Genomic DNA, 26026 nt, shown 5'->3' on the forward strand with positions numbered 1-26026 from the left:
TCAGAAGTGTTTTTCTCTTTTTTTTATTTTTTATTTTTTTTCTCTCCCTTATAAATTGGGTTTTTTTTTTAAGTCATGTATTGTAAAATATAAATTTGATAATCTACTATCCACATTTAAAAAAAAAAAAAAAGAGCAAGAGAATCCAATTAAACAAATTTGATCATTTTTAGCACTAACTAAACAAGTTTCCTTTCATAATTTTTTTACCAAGTGTCATACATTTATTAGTGGATCAACAATTAGCCACCACTAGACACCATTTCTTGTGTCACTAGAGAACTGGCCTATTTATAATTATATATTTATTATATTTAATATAAAAAAATTTAAGGACTAGTAAAATTGGCCGGCTCTTTTAATCAGCATGCAGCACAATATTTTTAGTTTAACACTCTAATATTATATTTTTTTAATTAATATTTTTAAATATTATTAATTAAATCCAAAACAAAAATAATAAATTTTATTAGTTATATAACATTGTTCGTTTAATATTATGCATTTATTTCAACAGTAATTAATAAATATAAACAAAAACTAAAAAAAACAAGTTGCCTCAAATATTTTCGTGCCTATAATAATAGGAGTTGGAATCTTTTAAGATGTCTCTTAAAAAAATTGTACCATTTATTATTCTAAATAAAAAAAAGTTTGGATTTTTTATATCTTTTTGTTCATAAGAAAATAATAATATACATATTAAGGAAGCACATGCTATATAAAGACTTGCGTACAATTTGTTTTTTCTCTATTCCCCTTTGTTTGATATAAAAATTGTAATCATATCTTCAAAGCCAAGCTTAGCCTCAATTTCAGCACCTAATATTGATGAAGTATATATAAACAATCACATGTGGAACATTGCCACAAAAAGATGGATAGTTGTAATTTAATTAATATATAACCATCAATTTGCTTTACGCATCCCCTTCACATAACACCTATAAATTTCAACTCCATATGAAACAACATATTCATCGAACAATTGAGCCTAAGCAACTAAACAAGTAAGACGAGTAACATGGAATCCACCATGAGGAGACTCATTTCAGCACTCTTCCTCTTGCTCCTAATCACGGTGGGATCCTCTGCCTCTCCAACACATTGGCAAAAGAGGGTTCGAGAGCCTTGCAAGAAGTTGGTCCTTTATTTTCATGACATCATTTACAACGGCCATAATGCTAAGAATGCCACATCAGCCATTGTGGGTGCGCCCTCGTGGGGCAACAAGACTATACTAGCCGGCCAGAACCACTTTGGTGATGTGGTCGTATTTGACGACCCCATCACACTTGACAACAACTTGCACTCGCCTCCTGTGGGACGAGCGCAAGGGTTTTACATTTACGACAAGAAAGAGATTTTCACCTCTTGGTTTGCTTTCTCCTTTGTGTTCAACTCAACACAACATAAGGGTAGCATAAACTTTGCTGGTGCTGACCCTTTGATGAACAAGACCAGGGACATTTCCGTCATTGGTGGCACTGGTGACTTCTTCATGACTAGGGGAGTGGCCACTCTCTCAACCGATGCATTTGAGGGTGAGGTTTACTTCAGGCTAAGGGTTGATATGAACTTGTATGAATGTTGGTAACTAAATGTTGGATACAACAGTATCTCTTCGCATTTTGTATTTTATTATTGTTAGTTGTTGTTGGAGTCGTTGTTGTATTACTTTCTCTTTGGTTATTCCTGGATTATTTACTTGGTGATAAGAGTTTTCATTTTTGGGATCAAGCATTGTAACTTTGCGGCACAATAGCACACCAACGTGTTGGTGTCGTCACTTCTTGTTGACTTCATTTGGAACTAAAATAACTGTTTAATTACGATCTAATTATTTTTTTGTGTTGTCAACTTTTTTAAAGTCACTTTTAATTTTATAGAGTAAATTACTATTTGTACCCACAAAAATTAAAAACGCTGATATATCTATCCATAGAAAAAAGAAATTACCATTTGTACTCATAAAAAATTATCTAAAATTCATAAATTACCCTTATCTTCACCACCACACCACCTCCTTCACCCAATTACCTTTCTAATCCTAACCATCTTCACCCAGCCACCACCCCTCTTTCTCTTTCTAATCTCAAATTCCACCACCACCCTCTTCACCCAGCCACCACCCCTCTTTCCCTTTCTAACACACTCTCACCATTACTTTCCACTCAGTCTCCACCGCTGCTTCAATGGCTCCTTGCCACACCCTCCTCTCTTTCATTGCCGCTCCTTCATCACCATAACCTTTATCACCTCAATTAAAGCACAGTGCATTGAAAAATAGTGACCTCATAAATTAACTCGGAGAAAAACACCTTTGGAGGAATCACAATCAATCCAGAGAGGGATTTAAAATGGATGACGATGGGTGAGAGTCAAAATTGAACCTTAGTTTCAGCTGAGTGTGAAGCTGTTTAAGGAAAACTGTGAAAAGGATGTCATGGAGAAAGCCGACAAAAATAAGGTGAAAAAGGACACAGATCTAAGGTGTGAAGAGATTAAAGAGAAAGGATCAAATCTGAATAATCAAGCACAGAAGTCTCATGTATTTGGATTCACTTTTTCTGGGAGAAAAAAAATGGCGAAAGAGACAGAAAGAGAGGGAGAGAGCTTGTCGCGGTTTTGGTTCGCAAAGGAGACCACGGTGGTGGCGGCTAGCGCGGTGACCCGTCGGGGGCACTGGTTCGGTGATGAAGAGAAGGTAGCCACGGTAGGTGAGGGTGGTGGTGGTGAAGAGAGGAGGGGGCTGCTGGGGGCGGCGAAGCAGGGGATGGTGCGAAGTTCCTCTGGTCGGCAAGGGCGAGACAAGGAAGGAGAGAAGGAGGGGTGATCGCTGACGCTGATGTTGGAGGCTGCAAGAACGGAAACAGAGGCTGCGACATTTGTCACGGAGGAGGAGAGGTGGCTCGCGGTTGAAAAAATTGCTGCTAGGATTGTTTGAAAATCAATTGATTATTGGTGAGAGAGAGGATAGGGTTAGTGGTGGTGGTGGTGGCTGAGAAGGGTGAACGATGATGAGGAGGGTGAGACGGTGGTTTGTGGTTGATGCTGGGATTGGGTGGCTGAGAACATTGAGAGAGAGAGAAGAGGGAGAAAGGAGATGATAGTGTGGAGAGAAGGGTAATTTAGGAATTTTAGATAATTTTTTAGGGTTTGGATAATTTTGCCTGTAAAAATAATTTTTTATGAGTACAAATGGTAATTTCTTTTTTTTATGAGTAGATATGTCAGCGTTTTCAACTTTCGTGGGTACAAATGGTAGTTTACTCTTTTCATTATCATATTTCTTTCGTCTTCCCCCTTCTCTGATATCCCAATATCTATTTTTAATTCTCGATGATCAGGCTAAATCTTAAACACTAAATTTTAAGTTTTAAATTTTAAATTATAAATTATAAATCTTAATTCTAACTCTAAATCTTTTAAAAATAATACTTAAGAAAATAATTTCACAACAAAAATATTGACTAAAATTATCTATTTAAATGTTAATTTTTTATATTTATTCTTTGCATTAATTATCTCATATGTGATTTATTGTTTCGTATAACAATTTAGGTAAAATATATTTTTTAATTTTAATATTTTTTAAAAAATTTTAAAAATATTCTAATATTTAATTTTTATCAATTTTATCTTTAGTATCTTTTATAATTTTAATTTTATATTTATTATTCATATTTGTTAAAAATTTAAACTAATATTTTCTTTGCCAAGTATACTCATCTCTTTGACTCTCTCCTCTTTTGATAAAAATAGCATTGGTATAAAATATACATAGATTAATTGGGTAGCGTTTGTTTTTGAAGACAGGACACACAACGAATGTTTAAAAAGTGTTTGAAAGAAAAGACATAAACACTGAACACATTGTCTCCAAAATAATTTTTTATATTTTTGTGCCCACCTTGTATAAAGGACAATGATGGACACGGAATCCGAGAAAATAGACACGGACTTTTTTATGACATTTTTTTTCTTTTTGTCTAAAGATATTTTTTATTATTCTACTATTATCCCTTCTTATTTTTCCTAATTTGAGCTTCTTTTTATTTTACCTTCTTATCTATGTGTTCTTCTTTTTTTCTCTTTTTTGTCAGGTACTCTCTTTTTTTTGTAGAATTTTTTACTTAGCTGAATAATTCTTTCTTTCTTTTTTATGTTATCGTTATTACTTCAATACCATTTTTACCTTGTTGGATCATAGACTAATTCTTCTTATAATCTCCTATACTTTTACGTACTCTCATTCTATATTAAATTAGTTTGTACTTGATGCGAAAAATTTGGAATTACATGGTTATTTTAGTCCTTTTATATAATATTTTAGTTTTATCCATGTGTATCCAAATATAATACTGGACATTACATTAGTATCTTGTACACTATATCTAAACATAATACACAAAAAATAATTTTTAGTGTTTCTATTCTATTATTTCTGTTTAAGTGTCCTTATGTCTCCAAAAATAAATACAAATGTCCTGAGATTGATATAACATATGTCCAAAACCACCAAAATAGATATTGAAAATTATGTTCAACTTATTACCAAATCATGACCAAAATGTCAATATAGGCACCCATAAAAATTCTATAAATAAATCCGCTGTGAAACTCCATCATAAAACACAATTCATAAAAAACATTAAAAGCATAACCAAAAGCTACGCTACATAAGGTTGTGTGTGTGTAAAACTCCATCATAAAACACAAACAAAAAAACATTAAAAGCATAACCAAAAGCTGCATAAGGTCGTGCAAATAATATATATGTGTGTATTATTGTGATATATGATATATTGAGAGTGTTACTATTTTAATTTTATAATCGCAATTTTTTTATTTATTAATTTCACAACACATTATTAACATAAAAATTTTTAAGATAAAAAATTTTAGTTATATCAAATCTCTTTTTATTAAAATTATTACCATTTTATATTTATAAAAAAATATTTGTCATAAAGTGTGGATGCTGAAATTCATTTTAATTCAATGAGTCTCAATGATGTCATTAAGACAAATAATAATACATCAATAAAAAAATTATGAAAGAGTCTAGAAAAAAGCTATTATCACAAAAAATTCGTGATTCTTCTAAATGCCAAATATGAATGGTCACACTTGTGGTTACATGATTAAATACATCGTTGAATATAATTTTACAATGTCCAAAATAACTTCACAATTAAAATTGTGTGGGAAAATATTATTGATAAAGATATGTTGGAGAAAATAATTTCGACCTTTAATTTCATGCTTCGAATATGCTCCTGTAGTAGCAATATCGAGAGAAGAAATTTAAAAAATATTTTGATGTAATTGTATGCCTACTTGTGGTAGAACAGAATAATGAATTGCTCGTAAAAAAATCATAAAGCTTGGCCATTTAGCTCTGCTTCATTCTAGAAGTATATGTGATCGTTTGTAATCCCAAAAATGATAAAGGTTTTGATTTTGGTAATAAATATGAGAAGAAGAAAAGTTTCTTCAATAAAAAGATATCCTATAAAAGGTGGGATAATAAAGAAAAGAAAAATGGACACAATAAAAAATAGAAAGCAGATGTCATCGTTATGGTGGTTAGAGGACATTGAGCATGCACTTGTCGTATGCCAAAGCACCTAGTTGAGTTTTACCAAGTATTTTTACAAAAAATGAGAAAAAGATTGAAACTAACTTTATCACAAGAGATATTGAAGGTTATAGAAGGCTTAGAGAAGGGGGGTTGAATCTATGGCCTTCTTTTGCTTTAATGAATTAAGCCTTTAATTACAAACTTTCTATAACACCCTACCACACCGAACTTTACACCTAGGATGTAAAATAGAGGTGGCGAGGCGCTACGACCTCTAAAATATATATATAATATGGAAAAAGGGTACAGTATACAAGGAGCCTTGAAGAGTAGATAAAACAAAAATCACAAAATAAAATCGCAATGCTCAAGAAACGCGATTACTTGCGTGAAGAGAAAACTAAAGATCACTAACATACATATATAAAGACAGAAGTAGAGGATCAGGAGTACAAAATATCAAGCTCCTAACTCAGCCTGGGAAGTCAAGACTGGCCAGAGATTACACACACACACACACACACACACACACACACATCCAAAACCCAAATTTACATAAACAAAATCCTATCTCTCCATAAGCCTCTAAGAGGATCAAATGGAACAAGTAATGCCGAGAGAAAGCTAGGTTCATATATATACATAAATATACTATAACAGCCCAGACCACCCGCTAGCACGATATTGTCTGCTTTGGCACACAAAGCCTCACGGTTTTGCCTTTGACGATAGGGATGATAGCCGAAGCCCCCCACACTCACTCGTCAAAACGCGTCATGCTAGGGAGAGGTATCCACACCCTTATAAGGTATGCTTCGTTCCCCTCTCCAATCGATGTGGGCCTTACAATCCACCCCCTAAGGGAGCCCAGCGCCCTCGCTGGCACATCATCGATCCGGGTTCTGGCTCTGATACCATAATGTAACACCCTAACTACCAAAGTTCACGCTTTCGGCTGCGCTTCTCTGATAGCTCGGACATTACGACGACACTTATACTATTTAATATTAAAATATGAGCCTGTTTAAAACTTTAAACTGTGAAACCGCTCCCAAAATACTTTCATCCGATAACATACATCCATAGATACCATACAACTTACAAAACTCATAAAGAGTACATCCATATATATACATATATAATATTACAATCATTATCCAATACAATTCATATCCCTCTTACAGAATATATCAAGATAATGGCGAGGGTTCAATAAACCATAACTAAAACAATACAGAGCATCTCAACAACAACTAAATAAACTCTTCGTAACTTCTGCGCCCATATCCTGAAAGGGGAAAAATGTAGGGGGGTGAGAACATCATCCTCGAAAGGGTTCTCAGTAGAGGGTTTTTGGGAATTACTGTAATAGGATACGTGAAGATAAACCGTACCAGTGATTAATAACTGACTTATGCCTCTTTTCAAAAACAACGGTTTACAATAAAAGTAAAGTCGGAAATCTTTTCTAAAAGAAGAACCGTTCAATTTTCAAAAACTCAAAAGCCTTTCAAAACGGTTTATCTATGCGGAACCAAAATAGCTTTTCATATTTTATTCCAAACCAGAAACACAAAACCGAAATCAACCATCAGTTCATCTCATTCCAACCACGGACCTAGGCCCAAACAATCCAACAACAACCAATCACCACAGTTCAATAGAGTCCCAGTAGCAAACACAAATAGGAAGATGCAAGCACAAACAAACAGTTATTGCAAGTAGAACAGTTAGCAATTAATCACATAGGCAAACCAAGTATAATATGCACACCCAAACAATGTCACATAAATGCATATGATGCATGCTTGTCCCTAGTGGCTGATGATATCATCTGTCGGTTATATAGCCAACCCGACACGTCCTGGTAGCTAACCATGGACAGAAACACCCATCGCAGAGCAAGTAGGTTTGAGCTACAACCCCATTGCTACTACCCGCTCAACCCAGAGCCAGTGGAATAACCACTACTGCGGCTACTACCCAGGCGGGTGTTTAAAAGCTCAACCTGGAGCGAGTGGAATCACCACTACTACCGCTACTACCCAGGCGTCACAGTCTCTAACCTGGAGCAAGTGGGACGAACCACAACCCTTGCTACTACCCAGGTATCTCAAGCATATATTCATTCAGTCCCAGCCATGGATCAACATCCATCTCAGCCATCCGGCTTAAATTCATAATTCATAGTCAGCCATACGGCCCAGAACTCATTCAGCAATCAGCCATAAATCAATATCATACACAACCATTTCAGCTCACGGTTCAATCCAGAACCAGCCAATATTCATAATCATACACAGCCATTCCGGCCCATAACAAAATAGCACTTCCACCATCCAACATCATCAAATTCATAAAACCGGCATTTAAGCCATAAATCACTTTTTCTCAAATTGCTTCACTTTGAAATCAAGTTTCAACTCTTTTCAGCCTTGGCTTTAGAAATCTCGTTTCTCAAATCATCTCAGGCTCATAAGCCAAATTTACTCAAAGTGAGTTCCCTTTTTAAAACAAAGTCACTCTCGGTATTCTCTTTCCAAAACTTCCAAAACCATGGCAAGTTAAGGATTTATTTCAAAGTATTCAAAATCACCCATACAACAATGGGATTTCATAACAAAAGTTTCTCGGCAGAGTCCCAAGTCTTTAGGGAAGGTCAACCCTATATCAATTCCTTAAAATTCATTGAAACTCTTAAAATCATGGATTCTCGGTTCAAGTAATTAAAACTGAATTTATTATGAAACCAACCATACAAAATCACAAGTTCCAATCCGGTCCAAAAATCAACTCATTTGAAAAGGAACCGGTTCATTTGAATCAAACCACTTTCAGGTTTCTTTTTGGAATCCATTTTTCTAACTCTTCCAAAATGCCTCAAACTTAATTACTCAATCAAAAGTCTAGATTCCTTTGAAATCACTAAAAGCTCCTTTTTATATTGAAATCAATATTAGAGCATCATTCTTTCCTTCAGTGATTCAAACGATAAAAATAGTTCATTTCTAAATAAGTCAAACTCAAGGCATAAAGTTCGCTAAATAAATTAAGCTTGAAAATATAAATATTATCTTAATAAATCAAATAATACAACTTCTCAAATCCAATCCTTTTTAAATAACTTTTTAAACAAGACTGGGATTTTGTAGAATTTTCGGCAGCACCTCCCCTAAAACTTGGACTTTTGCCACCCGGTTCGGGTCCCAACTAAACCGTTTCTCATTCCTTTTCAACAGCTCAAACCAGAAATCAATTCAAAGCAAGCTAAATCCAACAGTCGCCTCAGTGGCATATTGATAAACCCATATTTCATGAGTTCTTTTGTGCTTAATTTGAGTGATTTATACAATCCTTCACCTACTTATTCATATTAATTGCATGGTTTTACTTTCCCTTCCTTATTATGTCATATTGTGAAAAACATGTTTCCTAAGCTTTAAAACTTAATTATTTTAATTACCTTTATTTCCATTCGATGCCGTGATTAGTGTGTTGAGTAGTTTCAGATTTTCTAAGGCAGAATGACTTAAAGGATGGAAAAGGAAACATAAAAAATAGGAAGGAGAAGGCAAAACGGAGCTTTAAGGAAACTGGTATTCACGCGATCTCATGGATGACGCGATCGCGTGCCAAAAGCGAAGATGCAGCGACGCGGCCGCATGACTGACGCGACCGCGCGCCTTAAGTAGAACGCACATGACGCGGTCACATGACTGACGCGACCGCGTGGCAAGGAAAAGCTCCGAATGACGCGACCGCGTGACCCACGCGGACGCGTGACAGAGGCCACGCACCAGAAATTACAGAAAATGCTCATAGCGATTTCTGAAGCCCTTTTTGGCCCAGATCCAAGTACAGACAGCATAGACCAGAGGTTATAAAGTGTGGGAATGCATCCATTCAAAGAGAGCTCGCATATTTTATTTTTCAATGATTTAGATTTAGTTGAGAGGGAGATCTTCTCCTCTCTCTCTCTCTTAGGATTTAGGATTTCTTCTTGTTTTAAGAGTGACTCTCAATCCAGGTTTTACGTTTCTTTGTTTTAGCTTCCTTTTACTTTTATTTATTCCAGCACTTGAATTGATCAGTGAATTTATGAATTTCTTCCATGTTATAGATTGTTATTTGAATTAATGATAATTGAGGTATTTTCAGTTTATGATTGTTCTCTTTGATTTAAGTTACCATTGCTTCCTATCTAAGGACATTTTTATTATTCCAGCAATTTTACTTTTTCCCCTTTTGGTCCTGGTTAAGAATTTAGTAACTCAACAGTTATTAAACTCAACATAATTGATAATCGTTATCTTGCCAATTGAGCTGACTTAAGTAATTCCAACCTTTTCTTAGGAAATAAATAGGATTCAAAGGTCAATTTAATTAGTCCCATGACTTTCCTTTGCCCTAGTAAAGGTTGACCAAGTGGAGTTTAGATTCAACTTTCATTATAGTTGAGAGAGATAGCTACGTTGGACCTCCAACTTCTCTTACCTTGCCAAAAGTCTGCTTTACAGTATTTATTTATTTTAATTGCCATTTACTTTACTTGTCATTTAAATTACTTGCTTCTCATCTTCTAAACCCCGATTACAACCTTTATAGCCAATAATAAGAACATACTTCCTCGCAGTTCCTTGAGAAGACGACCCGAGGTTTGAATACTCGGTTAACAATTTCTAAAGGGGTTTGTTACTTGTGACACCCAACACGTTTGTAAGAAGGGATTTTTGTTGGTTTAGAGACTATATCTACAACGCAACTGTTTCTATGAATCTCTTTACTGGTAAAAATCCTAACGTCAAAATGGCGTCGTTGCCGGGGAACTGCTAACGTGTGCCTTATTATTGGTTATTGTAAATATTTTTCTTTTGCTTGTTTATTTATTTTTTTTTCTTTTTATCTTTATTTGCTACTATGAACTCTCACCCCTCTCGCTTTGAGTTTGGTTCTAATATTGTTAAAGAAAATAGAAGTTACAGTAGGAATATGCATCAAGGTCAGACCAATCAAGGATGGATGGGACCAAGAGGATCTAATCAACCCTTTTGGCAGCAACACCCTCCGAGATATCCTGGACAAAGACTATTCTACAGTGCATACCCAGCTGAAAGACATGGTGGACAACGTTGTAACTACCAACAAGCCCCACCCCGTGCATATAAACTATCCTTTCAACATAACCTCGGACCACCACACTCACAAGCTTCTCTTTACCATTCGCCACCATATGATCCTTCCTTACCCCAATACCAATCCAATCGTCCCCAATCACCACCAATTTCCTTTGTATCATGTCCAAGTCCAGCAACCCGAGAAGCAGAGGATCGCCTAAAGGAAACAGTAAGAAAATTTCAAACAACCATTCAACAACTGGAGCAAGTGATAATTCAATGGGCTTCTAGGCGCTCAAATACACAAGGATCAGCCACAAATCCATGTGGACAACCCAATGAAGAGTGTAGCATGAAGGCGCTACCAGAAACTCCAGTGGACAAGACAGAGAATGAATTTGTACTAGAACAATTAGAAGAAGCTGTCTTTGTTCAAGAAGAAGAGTTGGTTGAAGACCTAGGAGATGCTGAACTTCCATGGGAATCCAGAATTGAGGAAAACTCCGTCCAAGATGCTACAGTTGATGCTAAGGAGGATACTGTACAATCTCCAAGGCAAGTCGTTTATGAGGAATCAGACGGAATAATCCAAGAAGCGAATTCCCTTGATGATGATAGTCACAAGTCTAGCTCTCTTAGTGATGAACTTGTATCCACAAGTGAATTCTCTGGGATCGAAGAATCTTCCCCAAGTGAATATGAAGATGATGCGGAGGTAGATTTCTCTCAACCTCCAATCTATGACTCAAGTGATGAGGAAGACGCAGAAGACTTTGACCAGGACACAGATACAATTGAAGATCTTTGCAAAGAAGTGAAGGAATTCACAGAAGAGCACAAGGAAACGGAACTTGCAAAACCACCAAAAACACCTATCCCAAGGCCATTACCACCTAATACAAGCTTCAAGTGGGTACAATCCTTAACTTATAACTTCACTTATTCACTTGAATATGGTTTGCTTGAAACAGATGGCCAGCTTAGAGCTCTCTGCGGCTTTAAGAGTAAGAGGGAAATGGCTCGTACTCAGAGCTGGTGCACAAGGTTCAATAAGGTTCCACGCTTCACCTCAAAGTACACGGATTGGTATCATGCTCAATTGCATGGATCATGGAAAGCGTTTGGTCACCAAGGTGAGATTCTACATTTTAACCCGCCTGGATGGAGACATGTAGATCAAGACGGAGGCGGATTTAAAAGCAAGGCTTGGAATCTTGGAGTTTATTCTGACATTTGTCACCCCGGGAGCCTAACAATATATTTGAAGCTGTTCAGAAGCTTTGCATGCCTAGTTTGGGACCTCGGAGGCTATTGGCATTCCAAACACTGGTGGAGATTTTTAGACGAATTTAAACATAAACCACCATAACAGGATACTCCTCCAATGTCCAACTTAAGGACTTTAACTAAAAGTGCTAGGTGGGAGACAACCCACCATGGTATGGTCGCTCCTTTTTCAATTTATTTTCTTGTTAATTGCTTTCATTTTTCCTTTTTCATTTCAATTTATTAAACCTAGAATCATGCATAGCATTCATGTTAATCATTGCATTCTGCATTTTTCATGCATATAAAAAAAGGGGTGCACGACGCGACCGCATGCCCCATGCGATCGCGTCATATTGCGAAAAATACCACCCGGGCGATCGCGTGACCCACGCGACCGCGTGATATATATATCGGCGTAAGGATCCAACGAACGGAAAGTTAGGCTGGAATCGTGCGGCCCTTGGGCGTTTCGCACAAATTGGCTCACGCGATCGCATGCCCCAAGCGATCGCGTCACTTGCACAATACCAATCCCACGCGACCGCGTGAGCGACGCGATCGCGTCGCATGGATTGCACATCACCCCAAAAGGAGACAGAGAGTTGCGCTAAAATGGCGCTGGAGTCGTGCGTTTAGCACGAATTCCAGCGACGTGATCGCGTGACCCACGCGATCGCGTCACCCCTCTTTCCCCCCTCTCATGCGATCGCGCGCCCCACGCGATCGCGTCCCTCCCATTTTCGCCCTAAACCGCGCGACCGCGTGCCCCACGCGGCCGCGTGGATTCAAAAATATAACCCCCAGCCACGCAAACCCTATTAGTCGCGCAGCCCCCCACCCCCAACCCTCTTCTCCCTCTCTGCTTCTTCTTCCTCCAGCCACCACCCAGCACCACCCAGCCGCCACCGCGCCACCACCCAGACGCCACCGCCATCCAGACACCGCCGCCTTCCTTCTTCCTCTCTCCTCCCCTCTCCACCACTGCCCTCCGAACCACCACCCACCACCGCCGACCATCCAACCGCGCCCCCCCTCAGCCGCCACCATGACACCGTGCCCCGCCACCGCGCCGGACGCCGCCGCAGCCACCTTCTTCCCCGTTCCACCCCTCCCGCCTACCAGGTTCCGCAAAATGCAATCTCCTTTTTTCCGTTCGTCATTTTTCTGTATTTTTTCTGTTTCTGTTCATCATTAGGATAGATAAATATGCATGCTGTAGTGGATTTCTAGGTTGTTAGGTAGCTTAGGCTCTGGTTAGTGGATCTAGGTCTGTTTACTTGCACTGTTCCTGTTTATGTTTTATCATAACTGCAATTCTGCTGTTCCTGTGACCTCGTTCATATGCTGTGATTGCTGCTTGTTACTCTAAATTTTCCTGTTTCTATTCATTACTAGTAACTGTAGCAAGTTTTTAATTCATATGAACTGCTATGATTGTTGTTTATTTTCCGGGACAATCCAATTTTAGCCGGAATGCTGCCCAAATTTTTTGTAAATTGTTTTCATTCTTGTTTTGGTTTGGCATTTCTGAACTCTGTTTTACTCTGCTTTACCCAAACCATTTCATGATTGCTATGGCAGACTTTCTTATCCTCTTTGATTTTCTGGTTCATAAACTGCATTTGTGATTCACTGATTCCAATTTTTGCTTTCTTTATTTCTATTCGAATCAGCATCACCCTGTCTTCCTTGTTCGATTATGAGTACTTCTATTCTTACCTGTGAATCCTTGTTATATGGAATTTTTCTATGCCACTTACTTTAACCCACACTTTACTAACTCACTAATTTTAATTTACTAATTTCTTTTTCAAATTCTAACCATACTAACCCTTTTGATCTCTTTTCTGTTTATTTTCACTTTCCTCTAACTTTCTAACCATGGCATATTGTTTATTTTTCCATTTAACATAAATTCAATCACATTTCATTTACTTATTTTCCTTATTCTATTTCTCCCTTGCCGCTTTAAGTTTCCTTTGTTTAATTGCCTAATTGCTTTCCTATTTTTATCCATATCCTGATTTTCTGTTTTTCAGAATGTCTGCCTCACAAAGGAAAGGAAAAGGCAAGGCTACTGGCAAGCGCAAGAGAGGAGATTCCTCTCAGTCCATCATTGCTCTAATGCACGATTCTTCATGGCGGGAAAGAACTTCACACAGTAGGAAAAAGCTGACCAGCTGCTCCCTGCGAATAATCCTATAAAATTTGCAAACCGGTACTGTGAGCTGAAGTACCCGACTTTTGCAAACTCCAGAAATCTATACCTGGAGCGAACTCTGAAGATTCCAGAAGCACTCCAGCAGTACACCACTGAGCAAATCAAGCAAAGGGGCTGGTTCTTTCTGGAAAGAACACTGACAGAGGTCAATTCATCTTGGGTACGGGAATTCTACTGCAACTACTATCTCACTACCCTAGATGCAGTGAACCTGAGGAAAACAAATTCTGGTCACTGAGGAGCCTTAGAGGACATTCTCTGGCTCCCAGCCAAGTCCGATCAGCCTGATGGTTATTCAAAGGCTGAGGAGGACATGCGTCAGATGCAGTTTGATTGGGATGCTGTAAAGGCACGGATAGCTCTCGACCCGACAGTCCCTTGGGAGATGGGTCAGGACACTACCATGCCTAGAGGGATCATGAAAGCATACTTAAACGATGAGGCTCGGTTATGGTATCAGATCTTGAGTAATTATGTGATGCCGAATACTCACGAGACGGAGATTCCGGCTGCTATGATCACCCTCCTTTGGTGTGTGCTGGAGGGTAAGGACCTTTATCTGCCACGTTTCATTCGGCACTATATGGCCAGGGTCCACGTCCGAGGCACCCTCCCTTTTCCATATCTAGTTACACAGCTTGGCCGTCGAGCTGACGTGCCATGGGAGGCTGCCGATGAGAGACCACCAGCGGCGGATTGCAGGAAGATCATTCCGCACAGCCGGAACTTCTTAGCCTTGGGCCATAGACCACCACCATTCACTGCTACTAATGAGTCAGCCCCACCGTCTGCTGGACCCTCTTCCTCCACTGCTGCACCACCTACCCCTGCTACTACCACTGCACCTCCACCTGCCACAGAGCCCGTCTATCATCTGGTGCACCGCTTGTTTCGACGACTTGACCAGATGGAGTGTCGTAACAAGCGGCGCTATGAGCACCTAAAGCTGATGATACGATCCGATGACATCCCCTCCGAGCCCGACACACCGTCCGAGGCATCTGAGGAGGAGGCGGATGCACCCGAGGCAGAGACCCATCCCTAGGAGGCAGCACCAGCCGCACCACAGGCAGCGGTCCCACATCAGATTGAGGCTGCGGATCTTGAGATCCCGATCCAGTCAGCACCTCCTCCACAGCAGCCAGACTCCCAGCCTACCACCACTGAGACTCCAGCTACCATCCCTTCCAGTGATGACACCCCTTCACACCCGGCTTGATTGAGCATCGAGGACGATGCTTCCTTTTAAGTGTGGGGAGGTGATGCGCATAAACTTGTTATGCTACGATTTAGGAAATTGCACGATCCACAAAATTCCTTCCGGCAAGTGCACCGGTTATCGTCAAGTAAAAACTCACAATAGAGTGAGGTCGAATCCCACAAGGATTGGTTGAGTGAGCAATTCGGATTAGAAGTATGTTCTAGTTGAGCGGAATCAAGATTTAGATGAGAATTGCGGAATGTAAAATTGCATGAATTAAAGAGCGAGAAGCTAAATTGCTGAAATTAAAAGGGATGGGGGTGATTGCATGAATTTAATTGCAGAATGTAAAGAGAAAGTGGTAAATCAGAAATGGGGAGTTCATTGGGTGTTAGGAGATATTGAGATCTCCGAATCAAAACAACTTTTATCCCTTCCTCAACCAATGCATTCATTGAATTTTGCTTGGCAATCTTATATGATTGGATCCCAATCCCTTGGCTCACCAATTCTCTCTAAAAACAAACAAATTCCCAATCCCTTGGTTTAAATGTTCATAAGAAGAGATGATGTTCGATCACTGATTATACCACACAGTTTCATGAACCACAATTTGGTAGGATTACATGTCACAATATCCATCCAAACCCCAGTCCAATTCACTGTGAGAAAGCTTCTCTAGCATGAATCCTCCATTCCTTTCCCAAGGTTCCGAAGGATTCCAATTATGGGCAGTTTCTTTCCCAAGACAACTACCCAATGGAATTAGATCGAGAAGCTTTCTAACAAAATTCAAGAGAAAATATTGAAGAAGAAGATAAAACTATTATTGATTCATTGAATTACAATAGAGCTCCCTAACCCAATGAAAGGGGTTTAGTGAGTCATAGCTCTGAATTCAATTACAAAACTAAAGGAAAATGATCCAAAGTTCTCCGTCTCTCCCAAAACTTCCAACTAACTTAAATTCTATCTTATTTATACACTTTCTAAATTGAGCTTCTGATGTGTTTCTTGGGCTTTGAGGCCTTTCCCTGATTTCCTTTTGCTTTGGGTTTATGGTCCATAATCCTGATGAGGCAGTGATCCAATTCTGTAACATTCATTGAGCAAACTTAGTGATAAACAAGTAATGACACAAGACTCAACAAATTGAAACTCCAGACTCATCAATTCTTCAGGCCCAATTCCATAAACCATGATATTCAATTGGGTTTCATACCATAATACGTTTAAGTTAATGTTTGTGCTCAAATGCTAACTTAAACTTCAATATATTTGGCCCAGAAACCCCTTTCAAAAAGTGAAGTTTAAGTTTCAGTTTAAGTTTCAGTTTAAGGTTAAACTGAAACTTAAACGTGGAAATGGAAGAAATCAACCCAGGAGTGTGAAATGTCGAACACGTTTAAGCTTCAGTTTAAGGTTAAACTGAAGCTTAAACGTGGAAATGAAGAAAGCAACCCTGGAGGAGCAATTGGGTCGAACACGTTTAAGCTTCAGTTTAAGGTTAAACTGAAGCTTAAACGTGGAAATGAGAAAGCAACCCTGGAGGAGAGAAATAGTCGAACACGTTTAAGCTCCAGTTTAACCTTAAACTGGAGCTTAAACGTGGAAATGCTCCTGGTGCCTTTCTTACTTCTGGCGTTTAACCTCCAGTTTAAGGTTAAACTGGAGGTTAAACGTGGAAATGCTCCCTGGTGCCTTTCTTACTTCTGGCGTTTAACCTCCTGTTTAAGGTTAAACTGGAGGTTAAACTTCAGTTCCAGCATTTCTTAGCCTTCATGAGTCTGGCGTTTAAGCTCCAGTTTAGGCTTAAACTGGAACTTAAACGCCATTTCCAGCATTATATGGCTTGGTAGTTTAAGTTCCAGTTTAAGCTTAAACTGGAACTTAAACTCCACATGTGATATTCAAGCTTCCTTTATTGATTTTGTTGCTTCCTTGCCTAGCCTCTTCTTCCCTGAAATCATCCAAACAATTGCATCAAAGTCTTGCAAAATTTCATGAGAAATCTTCCATTCATAGCATTCAAGTAATATGACTAAAAACTCATGGAATTTGCATCAAAATCATATTGTTTGGATGGTTCATTGCTTTGTTATTCATTCAACCATTCTTGGTTACTTTAAGCTCAAGAAAATGCATAAAACAACTAAAACTAACAGAAAAATGCTAGTGAAACTAGCCTAAGATGCCTTGGCATCAGGAGGTCACCATCTCTGGCGTTTATTTTGGTGAACCACTACATACTTTTTCTTTTATTTTGGATATTTTTTTGTTTTTTTCTTTTTACTGTTATTTTCTGAGTACTTATACATTGCTTTTATGTATTTTTACTCTATTTTCTGCATTTTGCATCTTTAGTTCATATTTTAGCCATTTAGTTTATTTTAGTTATTTAGTTTAGTTTGCAATTCTGATTTATTAGTGGATTAATTAGTATAGTTTACCCTTTTTAGCATAAGATAGTATAGTTTAAAATTGAAAAATAAAAAGGAAGTAAGCTAGGAAATTGAACATATCAGATTTAAATCCACAAACCTTATATATAGCATTACATGATGTAGTTAAGCTGACAACATTTCATCAAGGAGGAACATTAAAACTTTAAAAGCTACCCTAAATAAATTTTTTATGAGAATAATGGGAATTTTTAACTAAACTTGCATACAATATATAAATGATATATGATGCTTGAGTTAGAGAACACACAGCCTGTGAGTCTTGAGCTTAATTGTATGGTTGCATTCAAACCATAATTTTATTTCTGTGTGTTTCATTTCTTTTTATTCTGATGTTCTTTACTTTGCTTTAATCTATATGTCCAATTATAGAATATAGAATAGATACATACCAAGAGAATGATTGAGGCCATCATTTGATTTTAGCTCACTTACCCCAAATTAGCCTACCTTTTACATCACCCTTGTTAGCCCCCTTGAGCCTTTTAAAATCCCTTTATTCTATTTAGCCAAATTACTAGCCTTAAGCAGAAAAACAAAAGAAAATCCCAAGTGAATCTTTGGTTAGCTTAAGATAGAAAATCATGAATAGAGTTAAATGTGGGAAACCTTTTGGGAACATGGATGATAGAAACAAAAAGGTAGAGAAATTAAAAGAAATAAAATAAATTTGGGAAGCATGCTCATGAGAAAATCAAAGTGATTTAATTGCCATGTGCCTTGAAAAAAAAAAGAGTTATTTTTCAGCATTTAAATAAAAGGGGGATACAAAAGAAATTCCCCAATCCAAAATAAAAATAATGCACATGGAATAAAAAAAATAATAAAAAGTGAAACATGAGTATGTAACAATAAGTGGGATAATATGGAAAAATAGGTAAAGAAATTTTGTTTTACTAAATATGTATGTTAGGTGAGATCTTAGTCTAATTAAGGATTCACTTATTAGTTCACTTGACCCTATACATAAATCCTTACCTTTACCTTGGCCCCATTACAACCTCAATTAAAGACCTCAAGACTTTTTGGTATGACTATATTCTATAATTGTTGATTGGTTAGATGAAGAACAAATCTATAGAAAGTAAGAATAAAAAGAAAAATAGAGTGAATAAACCCAATAAACACTGAGTGACTAGAGAGTAAACACAAAATCCAGTGAGGGTTCAATAACTCATCAACATATATCTGTGCTTAAATTTACTAATTGTTTTGCAAGTTTGTACAATGTTTTCTTTCCCATCTCATTTGCTAAAATGCTTTATTATTTAAGGGTTGGCTATACATATACATGACTCCTTGAGAATGTGAATTAACTTGACTACATGTAAGCTTTATATATAAGTGAATAATTTAGAGTTGCATGATGCATCATTCATTTAGGTAGTTGCATTTAAATTAGGTTGCATTGCATGACATTCCATCACTTTAACCTTAATTATTTACCTTGGATTTAGCATGAGGACATGCTAGTGTTTAAGTGTGGGGAGGTTGATAAACCCATATTTCATGAGTTCTTTTGTGCTTAATTTGAGTGATTTATACAATCCTTCACCTACTTATTCACATTAATTGCATGGTTTTACTTTCCCTTCCTTATTATGTCATATTGTGAAAAACATGTTTCCTAAGCTTTAAAAATTAATTATTTTAATTACCTTTATTTCCATTCGATGCCGTGATTAGTGTGTTGAGTAGTTTCAGATTTTCTAAGGTAGAATGACTTAAAGGATGGAAAAGGAAACATACAAAATAGGAAGGAGAAGGAAAAATGGAGCTTTAAAGAAACTGGTATTCACGCGATCGCATGGATGACGCGATCGCGTGCCAGAAGCGAAGATGCAGCGACGCGGTCGCATGACTGACGCGACCGCGCGCCTTAAGCAGAACGCACATGACGCAGTCGCATGACTGACGCGACCGCGTGGCAAGGAAAAGCTCCGAATGATGCGACCGCGTGACCCACGCGGACGCGTGACAGAGGCCACGCACTAGAAATTGTAGAAAATGCTCATAGCGATTTCTGAAGCCCCTTTTTGGCCCAGATCCAAGTACAGACAGCATAGACCAGAGGTTATAAAGTGTGGGAATGCATCCATTCAAAGAGAGCTCGCATATTTTATTTTTCAATGATTTAGATTTAGTTGAGAGGGAGATCTTCTCCTCTCTCTCTCTCTTAGGATTTAGGATTTCTTCTTTTTTTAAGAGTGACTCTCAATCCAGGTTTTACGTTTCTTTGTTTTAGCTTCCTTTTACTTTTATTTATTCCAGCACTTGAATTGATCAGTGAATTTATGAATTTCTTCTATGTTATAGATTGTTATTTGAATTAATGATAATTGAGGTATTTTCAGTTTATGATTGTTCTCTTTGATTTAAGTTACCATTGCTTCCCATCTAAGGACATTTTTATTATTCCAGCAATTTTACTTTTTCTCCTTTTGGTCCTGGTTAAGAATTTAGTAACTCAACAGTTATTAAACTCAACATAATTGATAATCGTTATCTTGCCAATTGAGCTGACTTAAGTAATTCCAACCTTTTCTTAGGAAATAAATAGGATTCAAAGGTCAATTTAATTAGTCCCCTGACTTTCCTTTGCCCTAGTAAAGGTTGACCAAGTGGAGTTTAGATTCAACTTTCATTATAGTTGAGAGAGATAACTACATTGGACCTCCAACTTCTCTTACCTTGCCAAAAGTCTGCTTTACAATATTTATTTATTTTAATTGCCATTTACTTTACTTGTCATTTAAATTACTTGCTTCTCATCTTCTAAACCCCGATTACAACCTTTATAGCCAATAATAAGAACATACTTCCTCGCAATTCCTTGAGAAGACGACCCGAGGTTTGAATACTCGGTTAATAATTTCTAAAGGGGTTTGTTACTTGTGACACCCAACATGTTTGTACGAAGGGATTTTTGTCGGTTTAGAGACTATATCTACAACGCAATTGTTTCTATGAATCTCTTTATTGGTAAAAATCCTAACGTCACATATCTCAAGAAAACCATTTCAAAGTCAACTCAATATCAACCGATTTAACTCATTTCCAAAGCTTTAAAGAAATGGTTCAGTAACAAATCATTTGTCCAAGATCAAGTCAGTTAAAGTAAACCAGGATGAATTCAAAAGTGCATTCGACTTTTCACATCATCAAACTAATTAACTCAATTCAAATCAATCCTCAACGGATTAAACTCATATTTCAGACCTTTAAAGAATCAACTTCAAAACATTGCATTTCACAAAAACACACAACAATCCAGCCAAGCAAACATTCATAATCATTTGAGACAATCAATAATACATAAGGCTGATATCATCACCAAATACAAAATTGTCTCACAACAGTATCCATATGTAATAATTCCAACATATAAAATATAGTTTTCGGAAAGCGCCCCTACCTCAGAACACAAAACCATAGCCCAAACTCATCACAGAATCCTTTCCGCCTCGACCCGAGGTCAACAATCAAAATCTCGGCAGCCAAAACCTCGGTTCCAAGCCACTTTCGCAACGACCTCAACAACTCTAATCGCAACATACAACAACCGAAACTCAATCGTATAGCAATTAACGCCACAAACCTCAGCGTATGATAACAGAACAGTAACTAAAGGGCTTTCAAATCGAAACGCTTACCGAACCGAAGAAGGAACGGTTGAACCAAAACAGCGGCGGTGTTTGAACCGGTTCGGCGATAACCCGACAGTCAGCCCCAAGCAGCAACGGCGATCTGAACCACTTTCGCAGCGACGATGAAGTTCCAGGAAACTCAACAGAAGGGAAACTCAACTTAAAAGCCTTATCAGCAATGGAGTTCGGTGGCAGCAGCGGCGTTTCCGGCGGTTGAGGCTCGGCCAGAAGCTCCGGTGGATCAACGGCAGAGTTCTCTGGCGGCCAGAACAATGATGACGGCACTAACCAAAATAGAGCAGGATCTGAATGAGTGGCAAAATCCTGGAACAATTCCGGCTAGTTCCATTAGCGGCGGCCTGGACCCTTCTCTGGCGGCGGTGAGACCCCCAACAGCGCCGGCGCGGCTCACTCTGTTCCATAGCACAGCGGCGCCTGGCCCTTCCCCCACCGCGAGCTCTCTGCCTCTTGCTTTCCTTCGTGGCGGCTCTGGCGGCAGTAGTCCGAGACGACGGCGATAGCACACGGTGGCGCAGCTCCGCGTAGTAGGTCGCGCTCCTCCTTGCACGATTCCGATAGCAGCTCGTGGCTGGACCGAACGGCGGCGGCGGCAGCGCGGCCTCCTCTCCCTTCTCCTCTCTTCGAATGCGTCGCTCTCTCTCTCCTCGGCCCTTCTACTGCGGTGGTGGTATGGCGCGACGACGACGGAGCAGTGGCGCGGCGCTGACGACTGCACGCAGTCCCCTCCTTCCCGATCTCCCTTTTTCCCCCCGGATCTCTTCCTCTCTGCCTCTCTTCCTGTTTCCTCCTAACCCATTCTTTCTTTCTTTCATTTAGTTGGGGAAACTGTGTGTGTTTGGCTGCTGGGGCATGGGGGGAAGCAACGGGTAACCGGGTAGGGTTTTAGGGTTAGGGTTTCATTTTCAAAAATTAGGGTTAGGGGCATTTTAGTAATTTTAAATAAATTTGGGAATAATATAATAATTGAAATCCAAATCAAATCCAATACTAGTATATAGAAAATACTATTTGCTCACCAATTTTATAAATTATTTTCAATAAAATGCCCAAATCAAATAATTAGAAATAATATATTAAATTTCTCTATTTTCCCAAAACAGTAGTATTAACATTTAAAATACTAATTATTTAATCCGAATCATATATAAAATTCATATTATTTCATAACTATCAACTTTATAATGCAAATAAAGGAAGTAATCCAATAATTGTAAAATTGGATAATAATCTCAATTTATTTCAAATTCAATAAATCAAAACTTGTTTTAATTTTCTTTAATAGAGAAATTTCTGAAATTAAAGCTACAGAAACACTGAATTTGAAATTAGCTAATGATAGCCCTTTTTCAAAGGTTTTGGGTCTTACATATACAATCCAAAAAGTAACCCGACAACCACTTCGCTATAAAAGCTCAGACGCCTAAGGAGGAGCCTCTCAACCTGCATCTGAAAAATAACAACATAGTATGGGGTGAGAACCAGAGGTTCTCAGTATGGTAAAGGTGCCACACACATAATATATAAGGTCCTAGGAATGCCAGAGGCAATCCTAGAACGCCAACACTCAGATTATAGAGTTTAAGGTATTAAACAGAAGTCATAAAAGGTGGTTTTCTAGGAGTATCTAAGCCTGACTTAACTTAGTCTTAAATCTAAGTTCCACCGCCTTTCCTCCGTTCCTCCATCTTCGATAACATATCACAGACAAATAATCAGATAAAGGCAAACACAAGAAGGTTACAAGTACTACAGGTAGCAAATATACATTTAACATAGCAAATACACTTAGGCACACCCAGTTAAAGCACACACAAGTAAGTCAAGTAATATGCACATGATGCATGCTTGTCCTATGGATGATGAGTCTCATCTGTCGGTTATCAAGCCAACCCGACAAGTCCGGTTTGCTTAACCATTAGACTGTCCCCCAACATGCATCCCCAAGAGTCTATGCATAGCTTTTTCTCAAATAATCAATATTGCTCAATGAGGGTTAACATTCTCGAGAATTTATAAGTGCCCGGTCACCCATGTGTCGTAGGGTCAACAGAGTATCGAGTTTTCGACCTGGTAAACGTAGTGACAAGCCACGGTACTTTGTCTAGGGAATCTCGTATCTCAGATCATTTAATTAATCAAGCCAAGTATCATACATGATAATTGGTAACATTTCATAACCAATTCATCACTTTTCAGTTTTACTTCACCTCCAAGTTATCTCCAATTCCTAACTTCATCTCATTTATCAGGTTTACTACTACTATTTATGACTAAAGGAATGAAAATAAAGGTTTAGAAGTTTGAAACAAAGTTTTAAACCCAGAAAATCATGTTTGCTGGAAGATGGGCCACGCGTACGCGTGGGAGTGTAAAGGTGCAACTTGCGCGTGTCCCTCTATCATGCGTATGCGTGGGTGAAAACTTCATGTCACTCGTGCGCGTGGGTCATGCGTACGCGTGGACATGCTTGCTAACCCCTTACGCGTGCGCTGGGACCAGTTGCATACGCATTGCCAAAACTCCATGTTACGCGTATGCGTGGGTCACGCGTACGTTCTTTCAAAAAAGAAGATTCAGTAGCAAAGTCTGTAGAATGCAAAAAAAAGGCAGTTTTGAGGTATGATCTTCCAACACCCATAACTTCTTCGATTTAAAATATTTTTCACCCGTTCTTCGAATGGCATAAACATCACGAACCCAAAAACAAATTAAGGGTCCAGAAGCCAAGTTATAGCCCGCCGAAGTTCGGCCCAAAAACCAACTTTTGTAAACTCTTTAAACCTCATGTTCATTCAAAGTTTCCATTCCATTCATTATTAAACCTGTCAATACCAATACAATTTGGTAGCAACAAACCTCAACACAACTCTACACCATTCCATTAACCACCATTCAATAAAACACTAGACAATTTCATTTTTCAACAACTCCTTCATGCTTTCATTCAATATTCTTGTAAACATATAATAAAAAACTCAACCATATTTCTTTCTAACATCATTATAAATAACAATCTCCACCACATAATCAAATCACCAATTATCCAACAAGCATCAACCAAACATGTTCATCAACAAATTACTAAACATTCAATATACACCTGCATTCCAACTTATCCTATGGTCATCTAGCCTAAGTATTCACAGAACATTATATATTAAATGATAGAAACCTAAACCATACCTTGGCCAATTTTCCTCGTAATGATCAAGGCAATTTAATTAAAACCAAGACAGCCCCAAAACCTCAACAAAATAGCTTCTTCCAAGTTCCGATATTCACAATTTCAAGCTCTAATTATTTATTCACAACCTAATACACATTCATAACACATATATATCCAATTTAATACCCAAAGCTCAAATTCAGTGAAATTAAAATAGAATTATGATATCCTCACCTTACCGAAGCTTCACATAAGCAAGAGTGAACGTTTTTCTCAAGCTAATTGGATCCTAAAACATCAAAGAGTCAAGAAATACAATATCTCCACTTATTTTTCCAAAATTTAGGGAAGAGGCTGAGGGTGAATAAGCAGATTACCTATGAAATTGTTCTGGTAGAAACGTAGAGCTTGACGCAGTGGTCGCATGACCACAAACGGTGCGGCGATCGGAGCTCGGACGGAGGAGTTACGGGATTTTGAAATCACTGTAAGGGTTACGGGATTCCTTCTTTCCTTTCCGCTGTGTGCTTCAACGCTACTAAAATGGGGAAGAGAAGGTATGTGGGTTCATTTAAAGGCTGGCCCGATTGGGCCCGATTCAACCGGTTCGGCTCGTTCGGTCCAATCTTGGACCAATTTTTTTGAAATTAGTGTCAAAATTCTCGTTTCGATGAACTCTATCCTAATTTAATATAATATTCATATTTCTAATTTTCTTTATAAAAACTAATTTATTGGCTAATTGTTCACTAATTTAACGGGATTTACACTTTCACTTAGAATCTATTTGTACTGTGCCGAAAACTTTATGAGACAATTCTATTTTGTCTCATAAATATCAGAAAACAAAACTCAGAGAAAGAGAAGAGAAATAACACAGGCATGTATCCTGGTTCAGTTGCCTTGTGCAATGCAACCTACATCTAGTCTCCACTACAACACTGGTGGAATTTTCACTATGATTAATGTATTACATACACCAATTCATAGGATTCACCCAATCCTTTTCTCTCAAGTTCTCAACTAACTTGACTTGGTTATGCTAATACCTAACTCTTCACTCTCAAGTTCTCAACTAACTTGACTTGGTTATGCTAATCCTCACAGGTACAAGATACAAGACACATGAAACAACCAAAAGAAATCTGAAATCACTCTAGGTTTTTCACTCAAGTGTGTCACTATGCCTTTTGTCACTCATAGGCTTTTTCTTGGATTCTCACTTTCAGCCTTTTACCTCTCAAAAAATTACAGAAAGATATACATTGAAAATGAAATACAAACTGTAAAAACATGAAGGAGATTAATGCATTAATAGCCTCTGTTGCTATAAGTTGA

At 38.1% G+C, this 26026-nt stretch overlaps 1 protein-coding gene across 1 annotated transcript; it reads left to right on the top strand.

The window, feature by feature from the left end:
- Positions 1-915: 915 nt before the first annotated feature.
- LOC107630738 (dirigent protein) lies at positions 916-1840 on the top strand. Its single transcript, XM_016333954.3, has one exon. The coding sequence runs from the start codon at positions 1025-1027 to the stop codon at positions 1595-1597; it is 573 nt and encodes a 190-aa protein (XP_016189440.1). The 5' UTR covers positions 916-1024; the 3' UTR covers positions 1598-1840.
- Positions 1841-26026: the final 24186 nt, after the last annotated feature.

This window comes from Arachis ipaensis, chromosome B3, assembly GCF_059453495.1.
Source record: "Arachis ipaensis isolate K30076 ecotype BB chromosome B3, ASM5945349v1, whole genome shotgun sequence".
NCBI classification, from domain to species: domain Eukaryota; kingdom Viridiplantae; phylum Streptophyta; class Magnoliopsida; order Fabales; family Fabaceae; genus Arachis; species Arachis ipaensis.